Genomic DNA, 17,790 nt, shown 5'->3' on the forward strand with positions numbered 1-17,790 from the left:
CCAGCCTGCGACTGATGCTTTAAGTGACATCTTCATTCAGCTTAATTACAGCATCCCTTTCATCCCCCAGTCAGCTCCTGCTCCCCCCATCTCTGCATCATGTAATTGCCAAGCCCACAAGAGTGGCTGCCTGGGGCTCCGAGCAGGGGCTCCCTCTTCTTCCCCAACACTCGGAGAACTGGCCTCCTTTGCAGCTAAGGAGGACGGCCCTCTCCCCAGTGACATCTCTGCCGGTGACCTATGGTCTCAACCCAATGTCCCACTGGGCCAGCAGATGGCCATCAAGGGCTCTCCATGCTTGGTCGGACAGGGTCCCAGGAATGCCGTGCCACTGCAATGCAGTTCTTCTTTTATTTAAAGAATAAAAAATCAGCCCCACTACCAAGACTTCCTATAGCAGGTCTAGGGGCCAAATGTGGTCCGCCAGGCTTCTCTAGCCCTTGGAACTCTGTCTCCACCACACACCTTGCCAGCCTCACTTCACACACTCCTTGGGTGTTTTTGCCAGGCTCGACTGTGTCCTTGAACTCTGATAATGCCTCCTGTTAGGTTGAATGGAGGATAGACACGTGTACGTGTGTGTGTGTGTGTGTGTGTGTGTGTGTGTGTGTGTAAAGCTTCTACTGTTCCAACAGGAACATTTATATTCATTGCTCCAAAAACTTTTGCCTCTGGCCCCACCCACCATGGGCATGTGGCCCTCAGAAGGTTGATCAGAAGGGTAAGTGGCCCTCAGACTGGAATAGGCTCCTCTGGGTTCCACTGGCCAAGCAGGTCAAGGAGCTGCATGCTTATTGTGCTTGATTTCTTGAAAGTGCCAAAGCTAAAGGGCATGTGCCTGGTACCAGGAAGGCATTTACCTCTGGGAGCCTTGTAGGCAGCATGTCAGAGGTTGAGAGATCGCCAACTCCATTCCCCACAACCTGCTAGCTCTCTCACCTTACCTTGCATGTCTCTTCCTGGGTCACTATGATCCTCAGGAGAGTGCTGGAGATGGGCAAATCTGTCAATTTCTGGTTCTTATTTTCCCCCAGTCTTACATTTAGTTCCTCACATTTTCACATCAGTTTGCACTTTTTTAAAAAAGTCCTATTGCATTTTAAGCACAAATTTTATCTGCATTTTTCGCACAAATTTCTTCTACTACGCACAGTTCTGTATGAAATTTTGCCTGATACCCATGCTTTTGCAAAGTGATTTTCTCCAACACAATACATTTTTACATGTTATTTTCATGAATATATGCAATGCACACTTTACCCTCACATATGCATCTTTGTGCACATTGCAAAAGAACTGCATTGCAAAATTTGGAGAAATGTGGATTTCAAAGGGCAGCTGCCTTTCGGTTCACATTGCTTTACAGAAAGTGTGGATTGCCTTTAAATGCAAACTGAATCTACAGGTATTTCTCCCCTGCCTTTAGGAGAGACAGGACTTCCATGTGCTTCGAGGCTTGTCTCCTGTTCACAAACACCAGAGCCTTAAGTGTGGTGGCACCTTCCCTTTGGAATGTACTCCCAGTGAACATCAGGTAGGCATCTATAGTATTGGCATTTAGGCGCCTGCTTGAAACTCGTTTGTTTGCCCAGAGCGATCCAGCTAGACTGACTTGTTAAGCTGATCTACAGAATTGTTGATTTTAAGCTATTCACTCCAAAGACATTTCTTTCTTTATGTTGGCAGTATAGATTTATTTTATTCTATTTTTTTGCAAATGAAATAAACAAACAAACAAATAAATAAATAAATGCACCTGCTCTCTAAAGAAGGGGCCTGAAGGAAGGATTGCATAAATTGAATTTAATGGTTCTTTTCCAGTCTCTCCATACCCAGAAATGTGACATCCACCTGTGGCCTCTTTCTGATAGAATTTGTTACGTGACAAGGCTGCTCCTGTGCAATCGAATCTGTCCCTTTCTGCAGCTCTGCCCTTAATCAGCCACCCTGGCGGCACGCTAATGAGTGTTTGTATTATTAATAACATTTAGTACCAGCTGCCCTGCATCCAAAAGGTCTTTGAAATCTGACCCTCCACATGTAGACTCCCCTCCATGCAACAGCGGTATCAGATGAGTCACACAAGATCCAAACTTAATTGAAAAACATCCTTCCATATCCACAGGGGTTTGCTACTGAGCTGCTTCAGGAATCACCTGTACAGGTAGAGCAATGAGATGCAAAGGAATGTTTGCGTACTACCTTTGATTGTCTTTTGGAAATGATCATGTTAGCGGCCTTTGGATTCTTTCTTTCTTTGTGGAAGAGCAGGATACAAATGCTTTAAGCCCGGACTGATCCACGCTCACCTAGATCCAGGCCTGCAGCAGATCTTGACCTAGTGACTTTGGCCACAGGAGGGGTGTCAGCCTGCGCGCGCACGCACCCACACCCCGCTGTGGCCAAAGGAGGAAGCTTCAGGGCCCCTGACATGCCGGCAAAGGAAGTCCACTTGTGCCGATAGGTCAAAGGAGGTCAGGCGAACATACCTTAAGCACTTAAAGGCTTCTGGCTTGCTCTGTGGAGTGAGCAACCGGGAGATGTACCGGTAGTTTGTGCATTGCTGCAGAGAGCCAGGCATGGTCCTGCCCTCTTCATAGCTGAGCCAGGACTTGAACTCAGGCCGCATCTGCAGCATACATTTAAAGCACTCTGTTTAGCAGGCATGGTTTTCCCCCAAAGAATCCTGGAAAGTGTAGTTTGTCAAGGGTGCTGAAAGGTGTCAAGAGACCCCTGTTCCTCTCACAGAGATATGATTCCCAGAGTCCCCTGGGAAGAGGGATTGATTCCTAATCTTCTGTAGTATCAGCATCAAGTAGACAAGCACCCAGGTGTAGCAGTTTCCGTGACCAAGTGCCCTGAACTACAACTCCTATCAGTTGTGCTGGCTGGAGCTGATGAGAGTTATAGTTCCAAAAATTTGGAGAGCGCCAGGTGTCTGTCTGATTGCCTGCTTGGTGCTGATGTTACAGTCCCAGCGGGAGTTGGGCTTCTTGTCCTGTTAACCACCTATATGCCATGCCAGGGGTGGAGATTTATGTTTCTCCAGCTCCCATCATCCCTGACCATGGGCCTTGCTGGCTAGGACTGATGGGAGTTGGAGTCCAACAAAGTCTGGAGAGACACCAGTTCCCCCAAGGTCACCCAATGAGCTGCATGGCTGGGCGGAGGGACATGAACCCTGGTCTCCCAGATCCTAGACCAGTGCTCTAACCACTATACTACAGTGTCTGTGAGCTAAGGAGCACCTGTCTGTTTCTATGCCATGCCTGGGTGACCAACTGCGAGAAAGAATGTAGTTCCACTGGGTCCATCTAGCTCAGTATTGTTGACACTGACTGGCAGCAACCTTCTAGAACTGCTAGCCTTCAGGGTTTCAGGCAGGAGTCTTTGCAAGCTTCACCTGGAGATACCATTGGGGGATTGCACCTGGGTTGAGCTACAGCCTTTCCTAAAAGAGTTGCTCCTTCCCTTTGGTGGTTTAACTCCCCAAAGCTCATTCAACTGCTCTCAGACTAGCTTCCCTCCGGTTTCCATAGCAATCGGGGCTCAACAGACTCTGCTACTTGAGGAGGATTCCTCTCTCACGTTCTGGCTTGAGAAGAAGCTGAAGCTGGAAGAGAACTGAGCCACTAGGGGGATCCCACGCACATTGGCTAGAGAGGAAGCGGGAAGGCTAGGAGCCAGACACCAGAAACCTATGATTCTGGAACAAGTTTTCAGCTTGTCAGGAGGAAACCCAGAGAAAGCAATTTGACAGGAAACCGTGCAAAGGTTGCCACCTTTTCCTCATGGCCCTGCTCTGCTGCACTTTATCGGCTAAAGCTTTTTCTTTCCATAGAGAGGAAGCAGTGGGAGCAAGGGAAACTTTGCCTGCTTAATCTCTGTGTTGGTCTGCTTTATCAAGAAACCCTAAGAACAGGACCAGTAAAAATAATGGCTAACTTGCCCATGTCTGATGAACACTGGGGGGTTAATTCAAAGGTTGAGTCCAGTGTATGCATGCTTGGAAGTCGCCTCTTCTGACAGGGGGCATCCTTACTTGTGCCAACTGCATGTGGGCTGGTTGTGGTGAGGGAACTGCACGTGCTCAGAGGCAATAAAAGCGACCATTTGACTACACCATTCCTTCTAAGGAAGAGCCCCAGTTAAGAGAATCTGGTTCCAGAGCTGAGCCCTGACTCGAAGGAAGATGCCGGGGGCTGGATATCTGACTTGTCCATTGGCTCTGTGCTGCATTGCAATGGTCTGCTCTAGTGCAGGACCAAATGTGGCCCTCCAGAACTCTCCACCTGGTCACACCCCTTCCCACCCCTGCTCCATGCCTTCCTTGTGAGCTTTTGCCTGGCAGGAATGTGCCCTTGTCCTTTTATCATGCCTCTCGCTTACACAAGCCTTGATGGAGTGTGCATTTGTGGAAACTCTGGTTTTGGAAAACTGGGATGCAGACTGTTGTGCAAAGGTGAGAACCACACCCATTGCCCCACCCACCACTGCTATGCGGCCCCCAGAAGGTTGACCACGAGGGAACGTGGCCCTCGGGCTGGAAAAGGTTTTCCCTCCTCCCTGCTCTGGAGGGATTTCACCAGGGATGCGTGCCGAGCAATCCTATGCATGTTTACTCAAAGAGAAATCCCAGTGTTCAATGGAGCTTTTGTCCTGGTAAATATGAACTGGATCACCGACTTAATCATGATCTCAGCCATGTGCTCTGGCATCAAGCATGGGAAGCACCTTTTAAATGTGTCCTGCCATCAAGTCATTTCAGACTCTGGCTTTCATACCCTAAATATGGTATTGTTGCTTATTTGGGGAAGGGCCCTAGCTGTATAATGGTAGAACACTTGCCTTGCATGCAGAAGGCCAGAAATTCAATCCCTGGCATTTCCAGGTAGGTAGGGCTGGGAATGTCCCCTTCCTTAAACCCCGGAGAGCTGCTGCCAGTCAGTGTAGACGATTCTGAGCTATAGGGAACCGTGATCTGACTTCCGATGTGGTAAGCCCTGCTGCCTTTTCGCGGGGGTGGGGGGTGGCTGGCTGTCCATTCTGCTGAGTGGGGCCCTGCATCTGTGCTCCAAAGTCCTCATCTGATGCCACCGCCCGCACCAAAGTGTCCCTATGCAAGCTCCCGACTCCGTTTGCAGTGCATTGGATGTAACCCCTCTCCTTCAGACCTCTGTCCCGCCCTTTTGCATTTCCTAATAACGCAGGGAGCCACGGCGACTACGTGGCCAGGCTTTGCCCAGTGCCGGACCCCTTGTTGCAGCATTGCAGCAGCAGCCGCCGTGCGCTCCTGCGAGCTGTTGCACGGCGAAGGAGGGGCTCTGTGACCTTGACGGCTCCGGCCAGAGAAACGGATTTGAAAGCACTGCTGCAGCCGGGAGGGTCTGCCTTCCTCCCGCTGCTGGCATTGCACAGAGCCGGTGGTCGGCGATGAGGGCCTGTGCCGCACTCCCTCCTCCGCCCCCGCTCGCCACACACGCAGCCAAACACTTTCCATACAGATGGGATCTGACATTGTTCGCAACACTCGGCGTCCTCCAGAGAGCTAATTGATCGCAGGGAGGGCTGGCAAGGAGGGGGGCGGGCTCGGCTCTCTCCATGGACATCCCTCTGCCTGTCGCTTGTGGCTCTGTAGCCAAGGCTCAGGCATACACCCTGCTCCTCTATGGACCCGTTTAAGAAAGGGGAAATAGACTTCTGTTCCCCCGCAGCCGCAGGACCTGCACTCCCCAGAATGATTTAACAATCTCTCTTCATAGGGATTTATGGAAACTGTAGCTCCGAAGGCGAAATAGGGTTTCCCCTTCCAGAGCTACAATTCCCAGAGTTCCCTGGAAAGAGGGATAGATTAAGCCTCGCTGGAAAATGTAGCTCTGAGAAGGACCTTTAACAGCACCTTTAACAAACTACAGCTTCCAGGATTCTCACAACGAACTCATAACTGTCTAAAGTGGCATTGTAGCGCTTTAAATCGTATGCCGTGAAAATGACCATTATCTCCATAAGGAGGGAATGCCACAAGCCTGGAGCCACTACCGAAAAGGCCCTGCCTTTTTTGTCCTTGCTGCTCTAATAGATCTTGATGGCAGGGCCCCTAAGGCAGTCGGCCTTCCAAAGCACGCCAAGGCAGTGTCTTTAACCTCCCCTTCTCCAGCCGTGAGCACAGGCCTAGAATCCAGTCGTACCATACAGAGACCTGATAACAATCTCTTTTAACATTTTTTTTAAAGCCACCCATCTTTCAGCAGCGTCTCACTATCGCTAGAGAATTCTCTTTAGATGCTGGGATGATAGTGCTCCTTCCGTTCAGGGAAAAGTCAATAGCATCGCTCTCGGATGCTCGCCTCCACTCAAGCACAATAAGGCCAGATAGACAGAGATTGCTTGGGGGGGGGGGCGGCAGCTCTGGCAACTGGCCAGTTAGGAAACTTATTAAACCAAATAAACAAATAAATAATGCGGCTGCACAGTGAGAAGTAACACAGCGGCATGGGTTGAATTCACCATCACTACCACTGGCAGCTCTGTGTAAAAATGGAACAACCCCGATTGCTGTCTGTAGTATCGAAACGAGATGCAAGAGCAGTGGAGGCTGGTCCATTGGGGCAAATAGGGCACTGCCCCACTGTCCTCAACCTGCCATCAATCAGACCCCACCCACCTGCCTTCCTACTTGCAACTTGTCCAGGGGGTGGCACTGCCTCTGTCAGCTTCCTCCTCCTTAGTCTGAACTTTGTAGAACCCAGCAAGGAGAAGGACAGAGGGGGAAATTAGTTGACCTTGCTTGTCATTGGTTCTGGCGCCACCTGCTGTTGGGCTCCCTGCCTCCCACCCTACCAGTCCTAATCATCACCAGAGATCACTGTGTTAGAGCGGGGATGGGCAATCTGCAGTCCTCCAGGCATTTTTGGACTTCCAATCTCATCAGCCCCAGCCAGCACGGCCAGTGGTCAGGGGTGATGGGAGTTGTAGCTCAACAACATCTGGAGGGCCATAGATTCCACACTCAGAAGGACCAGAGCTGAGTGGGGCAGCACATGCTTTGTTGCAGAAGATGCCTGGTTTCTCCTGTCAAAACAATGTTAAGGTAGCAACTGGTGTTCATAAGCAATACTGCCTCCAACCATGGTAGCAGAGCTTAGCTGGTGGCTAAGCCAACCGTAGCCGCCTTCTCCACGAATCCACCAGCAGATCTCAGCTGACTGATTTTCTCCAAAGGAAAATTAAAGGCAACAATACACTGGGGGGAAGGGGACAAATATAGGGTTACCAACTGACCAGTGGAGAAAGTTGCTTGGTTTGCTCTAGTGCAGTTTGGTGTGCAGGAAACCAGGCAATGACGCATTTGGTGATATGGTGGAAAGCGAGCTGATCTGATATCTGCAAGCTCCTCTTAAAGGCAACACTACAGTTGCCCATCTGCCTCTTTGCAGGTATTGGAAAAAAGGGGGCCATTCTGGTAAACAGGGATAGTTGGGAGATGTGTGAACTTGCGACTGGCCCTATGTACCTGCTCAGGATGCCGCTGTCCCTGCCCCATCCCCCAGATTGCCAGACTGCCCTGTGGTGGCCACCTATGGCATTCTGGCTCTGCTGTGAAAGTGGGTGGGCAGCCAGGGAGAAAAATAGCTGCAGCTGATTCCTCCACTTATTTTTTTTGTGCCGTTCACAAGTGATATAAATAGAGCTAGGCCCGGTGCCTTTTGTTGTGATGGCTTCCAAGCTGGCTCTTTATAAACAATTCTTCGCACTTGCCAAGTTTCTGCCTCAGAATGAAGGACGGGAGGTAGAAATGGAGATCAGTGCCAGCCATGGAGCCTGTTCCAAGACGCCAACATTCCTGTGTGGGGAACTCTTCTGTGTAAGAAATAGCATTCAGTCTGCATGCAGCTATGGGGAAGACCTGTGGCTCAGTGGTAGAGCATTCGCTTTGCATCTAGGAGGTCTGGTACCTGCAGGCAAGTCTAAGAAAGACCCCTAGGGACCACATTCACGCCATACATTGTGGTGCGGCTGCACAGTACCACTTTAAACAGTCATGGCTCCCCCATGAAGGATTCTAGGAGCTGTAGTTTGCTAAGGGTGCTGAGAGTTCTCCAGAAACTCCTATCCCCCTCCCAGAGCTGCAGTCTCCAGAGTGCCTTAATAATCTATCCCTCTCCCCAGGGAACTCTGGGAATTGTAGCTCTGCCAGGGGAATGGGGGCCCCTGACAACTTTTAGCACCCTTAACAAAATCCAGACCCTGGTATTCTTTGGGGGAAGCCACGAGTGCTTTATGTGGCATCATCATGTTTTAAATGTATGGAGGGAAAGTGACCTTAGTCTAAGGCCCTGGAGAGATGCTGTCAGTCATTGTTGGCAATGCTGAGTTAGATAGACCAATGGTCTGGCTTGGTATAACACAATTGCATGTTCCTAGCTTGTGTATGGCCATTGAACACATCAGTATGTGTTTGCTCTCCATGGATATGTTGGGCAGGTGTAGCCGATCAGTGCCTCCTATGCATACAGTCATATGTATCCCAGCTCATGGAGGTTCAGCATGCTGGAAAAAAAGCAAATACATTTTCTTCTCACTGAACTTCTAACTAATCCATGTGTTACTTTAAACCACATGAGGGCACTGTTTTGTTAGACAAACAGTGCCCTCATGTGGTTTAAAGTAACACATGCATTTGCTAGAAGTTTAGTGAGAAGAAAATGTATTTGCTTTTCTCCAGCATGCTAAATTGCTATCTAGCCAGCACTTGCTTGTAGCCTCTTTGTCTAAATTAACTCCACCCCTAAAAGCTGAAGCTTTTTTGCTTTCTCTCTCTGAACATTTTGAGACAAAATATGTTATTTCTCTCACACATCACTATTCACCCTGTAAATATTTCCTGCATGAATAAAGCCTTTGAACTCCATGAACTGTAAGTGATTGTTCCAATCCAATTCAACCAAGCTGCAAGCTCTCCTAACACAGAGTTCAATATGGAGGGTCCTTTAAGGAAACTATTCCCAGCCTTACATCTCCAGCATATGTCTTCTGTTTCTATAAGGGGAAAGATGATTTAATCACATACCATATCACTGAAGACTTTGTGAGTCTGGTGTGGTTGAGAACTTCTCCCATTACTTACAAGCACTCTGGGCACAAACTCCTTACTTCTGTCTTTTGATCCCTGTCAAACAGACAACCCCCACCCCTGGACCAGATATGTATATTGTTTTGCAAGCAAAAATGTATTCACTACCACTCAAGTACCAAGTAAGTGGGTAGGATGTCAAATTTTTATTGAATTTCTGTTGAATTTGTAACACCTATGCAGCTTACTGCAGAGGGTCAGTGTGCAATTTACTTCAGAGGGTGGGAGTATCATGTTTCTATTTCTTTTTATGTGTATCTATATTTACATTTCTTTGCCGAATATGTGTCAAAATGATCCTTTGTTTTCTGTATTTATATTGTGGTTGCTTGTGCCTTTAAAGGCTAAAAATTCCTTTGTTGATTCAGAGGAACGCAATGCCAGTCCAATTCTGATGCCAATTTGAAAGCCATTTTTGAGTGTGATGCACAACGGATGAGAGGCTCTGGGTTGACGTATGTCATGAAGCGACCCACATTTTTTTGAGCTCTGTGGCTCCATTTATGGGAAACCAAGAGGAATTAAACCTCAGAATGAGGTCTCAGGCTGCATGCATGCTATTCCTTTATAGCACATTTGAAGGACATGTTCCTCGCTCACCCCGACTCAAAGTGCCTTCTGGGTATTGTAGTTCACTGCTCAGAGTTACAGTTCCCAGCCAACCTTAACAAACTGCAGTGCCCAGAATCCTTTGAGGGGAAGGATATGCTAGGAACGTGCTTCAAAGATAGCCCCAGAAAGAACAGGGGCAAGCCCATTCTAAAATTTAAGCCACCTTCTTTCTGTGTTCTTTCCATGTAACAGAGTGGGATGGACTACTTTGGAAGATAGTGGACTCTCCTTCACTGGAGATTTTCAAGCACATTGGATGGGATACTTCGGCTGTGATTGCTGCATTGCAGGAGGGTCGAACAACGGTCCCTTCAAACTCCACAAATCTATGATCACAAATGCTCAGTCAAAATGTCAGGGTCATATCCTAGCTCAGTAGACCCATCGAACTTAACGGACCAAAGTTTTAGCTGTGCTTATTCCTTTCAGTGGGACTGCTCTGAGTAGGACTAGCATTTGGCGACAACCCTAAATGGGGTGGGGTCTGGGGTGGAATAAATAAAACGAGGCCAAGGTATGGATCTGCAGGCCAGGTGTGGGCAGCAGGGGGGAAAGGGTTTTTTTCCAAGCTCCTGGCCTAGCGAGAAGCTGAACACACCAAGGCTGGTCTGTTTCAGTATCAGGCAAGCTGCAGCCAGAACTGTGCAGAATGCCGGAAGCCGGCTTTGAGTGGGAGGAGAGATGATGTCATCCTTGCTGTGGCTGCTTGGCTCATTGCAATCAGGGGCTGCAGAAGCAAGCAGATTCCTGCCAGCCCGGACCCCTTGAGAGACTTTTCAGAGGGGAGGCACTAAGCCTCTTCTTCCAGGGGGAATCAGCAGAAGCTTCCTTTTGCAAGTGTGTGTTGTATAGGCATTCATGCATATATATGTATGTGTGTGTGTGTGTATGTATGTATGTATGTGGCAACAATACTCTCTGGATTCTGGGGTTCTGTGCTGAAGAAAGAGGAGAATTCATACTGCATTAAAACACACACACACACACACCAGCGATGGCTACAAAGCAGGAATTTCAAATGGCTCTGAATGCAGAGAATGATAGGCATGGAAGAGGGACAATCAGGGCGGGGAAGAAGGAACATTGGACGGGGTGGGGGAGGGTGGAAATGGATGCATGCGCTGAAATGGATGTATGGCCAGCTCTCCGAGACAGAATAGCCAGCCAAACCACAGCCCTGGCATGAAAGCAGGCAGGCGTGTTGTTGCTAGTGTGTGTGTGCAGAAAAGAAAGCCAAGTTGCTTTTCCAATTACAGCCCCAGACAATGAACCTGCCCTGGTCCCCCCCCCCTTCTCTCCCCTCCCCTCAATCCCTGCTGAATTGCCTGCTGGGTTTCTTTTTCTCTCAGATGAAAAGTTCCCTGTGTATACAGCCCAATCTAAAGCAAAAGGATAAAAATATCCCATCTGCAGCAGCAGAGGTCTCCTTTAGAACTTCTTCTACCCTCTTTTTTGATGAGTCACATTTTTGGGGAGGGGGGGGTGCACACTCACCAACCCCGCAGCTGCTGTGCTGTGACTAATGGGGATCCAGGAAGGGGTGTATGTGTGTGTGTGTGTGTGTGTGTTTGTAGGCCTGAAGGACAAGCGCGCTTTCCCCTCCCTCCCCCCCCCCTCCAGCCTCTTCTCCTTCCTCGCCTCCTCTGATCTGTCTCATTATATCCCCTGAGTCATCTCCTTCCACCTCCACTTTGGTGTGGGGTAGCTGCCTTTCCTGAAGCCTTCAAAGGGCTCAGGCGCCACAGGAGCTGAAACATCCGGCAGGGGGAGAGAGGGGGGAGGGATTACCTGGACTTGCCGCAGGTGATAAAAGGACAAATTTATTACAGGGGGGTGGGGCTCCCGGCACAGGGGGAACCAAGTGCCACTTTTGTGCCTTATGAACCACAGGATAAAGTCAAGTGGGTTCCTATTGAGGTCTTGCATCTAGGGACAAATGATCAATGGCCGGGATGAGCACAGAGTTCCCTGGAGAGACAAGGTGACCTTTGAATGACCTCCAAATACAAGGCAAAAACCTGTGGCTGTAAACTTTTTGGGATTCTTTGCCTGCATAAACAGGCATAGAGCTTTCAAGGGGTACTTCCAGGTGGTCTCTTTATACAACATTGATTTGTTTGCACAGAGGTTAGACGATGTTGGCTTATTTACTGAACATTTGTTCTGATTTGTTTGCGGGGAGGTTAGATTGCGTTGTATCAAAGCAAGTGTTAATGTACACTTTGCAGTGCAGTTTCCCATTGCTTTCCTTATTGCAAAAAAGTCCAATCTTCTGAAGAAACAGGTTTATTGCTCAAGGCCTCCCAATTGATTTTAATTGTGCAACCTGAATTTGCTGGTATGGGACTAAATCCCACCTGAAAATAGCAACAGTCTGGAAGCACCCAGAGATGGAACTAACCCCAGCCTTTTGATCTCTTTGCAAGTCCAAGGAGTACATCAGCTGCTTGCATACAATGCCTCACCAATCCATCCTTATAAATGGTGGGTAAAGTCGGTCATCATCATCATCCCGTTGGGAGGAGCTGGAGTTAAGGGACAAAGGATAAGAACATAAGCAGAGCCTGCTGGATCAGGCCAATGGCCCATCTAGTCCAGCATCCGGTTCTCACAGTGGCCACCCACATGCCTTTGGAGGCAGAGCATAGCCCTGAGATAGCTCAAGTTGGTAGAGCATGAGACTTAAATCTCATGGGTTTGAGCCCACGTTGGGCAAAAGATTCCTTCATAGCAGGGGGTTGGACTAGAGATGATCCTAGTGGTCCCTTCCAATTCTACGATTTTATAGCCACCATAGCTAGTAGCCATCCCGAGCCCTCTCCTCCATGAATTTGTTCAAACCTCTTTTAAAACCATCCTGGTTGGTGGCCATCACTGCCTCCCGGGAGAGTCAGCTCCATAGTTTAATTATGTGCTGGAGGAAGAAGTACCTTCTTTTATCGTCCTGAATCTTCCAACATTCAGCTTCAAAGGATGTCCAATGAAAAGTGGGATTTTCTAGCTCATAGCTCATTTGCTTAACTCAGGGGTAGGCAGTGTGGCTTGGTGATCTACAGATCCCACCGCCCCCAACTGCTGACCGTGCTGCCTGGGAGTGGGGGAAGTTGTAGTCCAAAACATCTGGAAGGCCCCTTTACCACTGTACTAGCTGTCTTGCACATCCAGACTAATAATTCTCAGGCTTGAATCCATGTTGCACGAATCATTTCCATGCCAGATCCACACCATTTATGTCACTAAAATTTACACACGTCTTTCCCCCAAAGAATCCTGGGAACTGTAGTTTGTTAAGGGTGCTAGCTAATTGTAGCTGTGTGAGGGTGAAGCTACAGGCCCCACGATTCTTTGAGGGAAGTAATATGCTATAAATGTGCATCAAATCTGCTTTGAATTTATAATGTGGGTTTGCCTACAGCAGTGTTTTTCAACCTTTTTTGGGCAAAGGCACACTTGTTTCATGAAAAAAATCACGAGGCACACCACCATTAGAAAATGTTAAAAAATTTAACTCTGTGCCTATATTGACTATATATAAAGTAATTCTCTTGAATTTTTGAATTTTTCCCATGGCACACCAGGCAACATCTCGCGGCACACTAGTGTGCCGCGGAACAGTGGTTGAAAAACACTGGCCTACAGTACTCTAGTTTGAGATCACCAAATCAGAAGAGAGCTAATGGGAGGAAACCCAACTGAATGGTCATTACTGTGTTTATGGAGTATTCACTATTTTCCCACACCAGCAATTTGCAGATTTTTAGTGGTCTTTGACTTGCTTCCCTCTGTTTGGATGTGTTTTTGTGTTTCTATGCCATTTTATATATGCCAGCTTCAGTCAGGCTTACTTACAGATGGGTATTGGAGCTTTGCAGTTGTGCTTGAAGACTTCAGCAGAAAATTTGGGTTTAGAGAAGGCATTTTGAGGTCTTGCTGTTATTTGTTTGATTCGTTTCTTTGCAGATCTATATCTATAATCCCATTCTTTTGCCGAAAAGGACTCCCAGAGTGGCTTCCAGTGATCAGTAATAACATCGTTCCTTCCCTTCAGGTTTGCAATATAAAAGGCATAATAGAAGACGCAGCATCAAAGGGAAAAGGGATCAGGAGGGAGGAGGAGAAAAGCACGTTTTCAGCACTGGTTCTTAGCTACGGTGTTGTGTTAAGTGGTCTTTCTAGCAGGGGGCATGGAAGCAAACTCTGTGCAGATTTTCCTCTGTGGATGGGTTCAGTTTGGTGCCCCTGCTTTCTGCGATGTTCCCCAGTAACCTAACCATGGTTTTTCGTCCCCTCTTGGGTGGCAGAGGCTAAAGCATGCTGCCCTTCGATGCTGCATTCCCAGGGTATGTCACATGCAGTCAGAACCTTGGGCCTTTGGGACCCTTGCCCAGATGGCACCGTGGGGGATGCTGCACATTATGACGAGAGAAGGTGGCGGAGGGCTTGCCAAGGCACGTGTGCAGATTTCCTTGATGGTAATGAACTTTCCCAAGCAGAGTGGCTGTTATCTCAATGCCAAGCTGCAGGAAAGACTTCCAAGGGGGCAACTAGCAACTGGAAATGCAGGCTCCCTGCTGGTTCCTGTGTGCCTCTGGAAGGGGAACCCCACCCCCAGTCTCTCCCCAAGCAGAGATACCATTATGCGCAATATGATCACCGGCCTGGTGAGGGCTGTTAGGCCAGGAGCAACAGCAGTGCACATTAATCAAAAGCGGAGGGAGAACAATGCAAAGCTGCCAGTTGGAGTTAAATGTTGCCCCCAGGAAATTAATGAGCAGATGACAGCCAGTCGTTCATCCCTCTCTGCAAAGCTCCCGGAATATTTATGGCATGCTCTTGGCCCCTAAGAAGGCATCAAGAACCTCAGGAGAAGAACAGTGGGAGGAAATATTTTCTCTCTCTCCAAGGAAGGGAATAGGAAAGGGGGGAAATCAAAGCAAGTGATCAAGGAAAGATTGCATGAATGGAGCAGAGCAGGGTTGTTGGGATGCTATAGCTGTGTTTCTGTGATGGAAGATGATTATCTGTATGTCTTTGGAGGGTTCCAAAATGAGGAGGGAATTATGGCATGAGGTTGAATCCTAATAAACTCACCCTGGAAGCAGATAGGGACATAGGAAGCTGCCTTACACTGAGTTAGACCATCATCTACATAGCTCTGTATTTCTACACTGACTGGCAGCAGCTGTCTGGAATTTCAGGCTTGCGGCATTCCCAGCCCTATCTGGGGATTGATCCTGGGAGCTCCTGCATGCATAGCAGATGCTCTGCTACTGAACTACCACTGAGATCCTGCCTCAAATGGCAGATTTTGGGATGCCATTGAAGAGTGGCAAACTGTCAATCAACCAAGCGTGCTTCTCACATAGTGTCCCAGGGTTCACGAGGGCTTCGCAGAAGCTTATCAAGAGATGCTTGGCAATGACAGGACAACCTTGTTTTTTTCTCTGTCGTGTGTGGCGCTGGGGAAGGGACATCTTAGGGGCATCTTTGATTCACACGGGGCAATGGTTGTTCCCAACAAGCTCAGCCTCTGTCCCAGGCTGGTCTACCAGTAGGCAAAGTGAGGCAACCACCTCAGGAGTGGGCAGCAACAGGGAGGCATCTGAGCACATGCCACACAGCTTGTTCTACTCAAGCCAATGTCACTCAGGTGTGGTGGAGGGTGCTGCCCCCTTTATGCAGTTGAAGTAAGATGCAGCTGCCGATCCGGTTGGGTTTTGTACAAGGGAGAGAGGGAATAGCTTGGCAGGCAGCAAAATGTCTTGGGCCTGTCCTGCATCTGTCTCATGCTCTGAAACATCTCCCCAAATGACCTGTGGGCACAGTGGTGGCACGGGGCAGGCATGGTGAGGCTTTGTGGAGGATAACAAGACGAGATGATGTGGAAGGGCTTCCCTCAAAAGAGCCCACCCCAATCCTGATTACCAGTGCCATGAGGGCGACCAGGACATGTCCTCTGAGGCTGAAAGAGCTGGGCATGTTTATGAAGAATATTAAGGGGAGTCGCAGTAATGGTTTTCAACTATCTGAAGTGGTGTCCAGTTGAAGATGGAGCAGACTTGACCCCTGCCTCTTCAGAGAGCAGGACAGCCAAATTATGGGGAAGTAGGTTTCGGCTGAACTTTAGGAGAAACTTCTTAACAGTAAAAGCTGTTTGATGGTTAGAGATGGTGCTTCAAGGGGTGGTGGTGGGCTCTCCTTTGCTGGAGGTCTCTAAGCAGAGGCTGGACCACTCTCTGTCAGGGATGCTGTAGTTCATGGGAGAGGGAACAATGACCCTTAGTTGTTTTTGATCTGCAGCTCCCTTCATTCCTGACTATTGACCAAGCTGGCTGGGACTCTTGGGAGTTGGAGTATGACAAAGCTTGAAGGGCCACAGGGTGCCACTTGGGTGTTCTGCATTAGGCACCTGAATGCCTTTGGCCATTTTGGGAGAAGAACATATAGCCTATCCATTTTCTCCACACCAGAGAATGTGTGAGTGGCCACAATCATCTCATGAGCTTCATTGCTGAGATTAGAACCTGGGTCTCCTGACTCCTAGCCTAACCCTCCAACCATAGTTGTCAACCCTCCCTGCTGTTCCCTACTGCTCCAACCCAGGAAATGGGGAACCTGTGGTCCTCCTAATGCCTTGGACTACAATAGCTATCAGCCCCAACCAGCATGGACAATGGTTAAGGAAGATGACCAACCTCTGGAGGACCACAGATTCTCAACTCCTTCTCTTCCCAGTATTCCACACTGGCTCTCTTGTTAAACATTATCAAGCCACAGCTGATGGAACGAGCATTTGGCTTAGACCCCCAGAGAGTCACTGCGAGTTGGAATTGACAACCCTGGACTAGATTAACCAACAGAGGGTTTAAAGAAGCTTCCCAGGATGTGTTGCATTAGAACCAGCCAGATTCTCTCCCACAAACTTCTATTCAAGAAGCAAGCCTGCTTATTTTTAGGTCCAAAGAACCGCCCTCTTCTTCACCTTCTCATCTCCCATCTTTCAACATCCTACGCCTCTCCCTACCTTTCTTCCCATGCAGGAGGCAGCTCATCGCTTTATCATTTCTGTAGCAGGGAGAACCAAACTCACTGAAAATGCCAAGTGACATAAAAAAAAGTTTCCTCCCTCTTTGAGAAGACCAGAAACGATGCACACGGATGTGTGTCAACTTGATAGAGGGTTTTTGCAGGCAATGTTTGCAGTTCACTCCTTTTACCCATTATTGATGGACTGTCTGATCTTCAGTGAAGTGGGGGACTTGCCCTGGGCATGCGAAGTGGAGGGTGCAATTTGGGCATGGGTGGCATGGCTGAGGTGCTGCACCTCAGTGGACTGTTTTGCAATTATAACAAGAAGTTGAGTGCATGTTCAAACACACACATGCACCACCTTCAAGTACCTGAAGGGCTGTCACATGGAAGATGGAGCAAGCTTGCTTTCTGCTGCTCCAATGTATTCAAATGACAAGAAATTAGAATCTGGCTAAATATTAAGAAGAACTTTCTGACGGTAAGAGCTGCTTGACAGTGGAATGAACTACCTCGGGAAGGTGGTGGACCCACCTTCGTTAGATGTTTTTAAGTAGAGGTTGGATGGCCACCTATCAGAGATTCTTCAGGTATGATTCCTGCATTGCAGGGGGTTGGACTCACTGACCCTTGGGGTGTCACTTCTAATTCTATGATTCTATGCTCTGGAACAGCCTTGCATGGTCATTATGTTGCTTTCCTCTTCTCCAAAGTTCCAGGTATTGACAGCTTCCAGGCAGCAGGGCCTGAAATGTGATGGAGCAGGCATCTGATCCAGTCTGACAAAGCCTCTGTGCCCGGCCAAGTCTCAAGGCGATGGCAGCACCAGCAGGAAGGGGAGAAAGGGGATCCTTCCAACCTTTGCCTGTCTACTTGGCTGCATTAGGAACAGAGCAAGAAGAGAACAACAGCTTGCTGGCGGGCAGCAAAGGGAAGCTGTCAGTCTGCAGGAGCCTGCCAGGAGAGAGGAGATTCCCTCCCCCCTTTTTTTTAAAGGACTGCTTTTCTCTGTGTTT

At 48.6% G+C, this 17,790-nt stretch overlaps 1 protein-coding gene across 1 annotated transcript in view; it reads right to left on the bottom strand.

Moving 5' to 3' along the window:
- Positions 1–5,518, bottom strand: part of JAM3 (junctional adhesion molecule 3) — a 65,811-nt gene extending 60,293 nt beyond the window's left edge. The window contains exons 1-2 of the mRNA XM_033172549.1: positions 5,228–5,518; positions 2,490–2,629 (exon numbers count right to left, since the gene is read on the bottom strand). Of these exons, the coding sequence (XP_033028440.1) occupies positions 2,490–2,629; positions 5,228–5,518 (431 nt within the window). The remainder of the gene's footprint in view (positions 1–2,489; positions 2,630–5,227) is intronic.
- Between the last annotated feature and the right edge of the window lie 12,272 nt (positions 5,519–17,790).

The sequence above is a fragment of the Lacerta agilis genome, chromosome 15 (genome assembly GCF_009819535.1).
Source record: "Lacerta agilis isolate rLacAgi1 chromosome 15, rLacAgi1.pri, whole genome shotgun sequence".
Lineage (NCBI taxonomy): Eukaryota > Metazoa > Chordata > Lepidosauria > Squamata > Lacertidae > Lacerta > Lacerta agilis.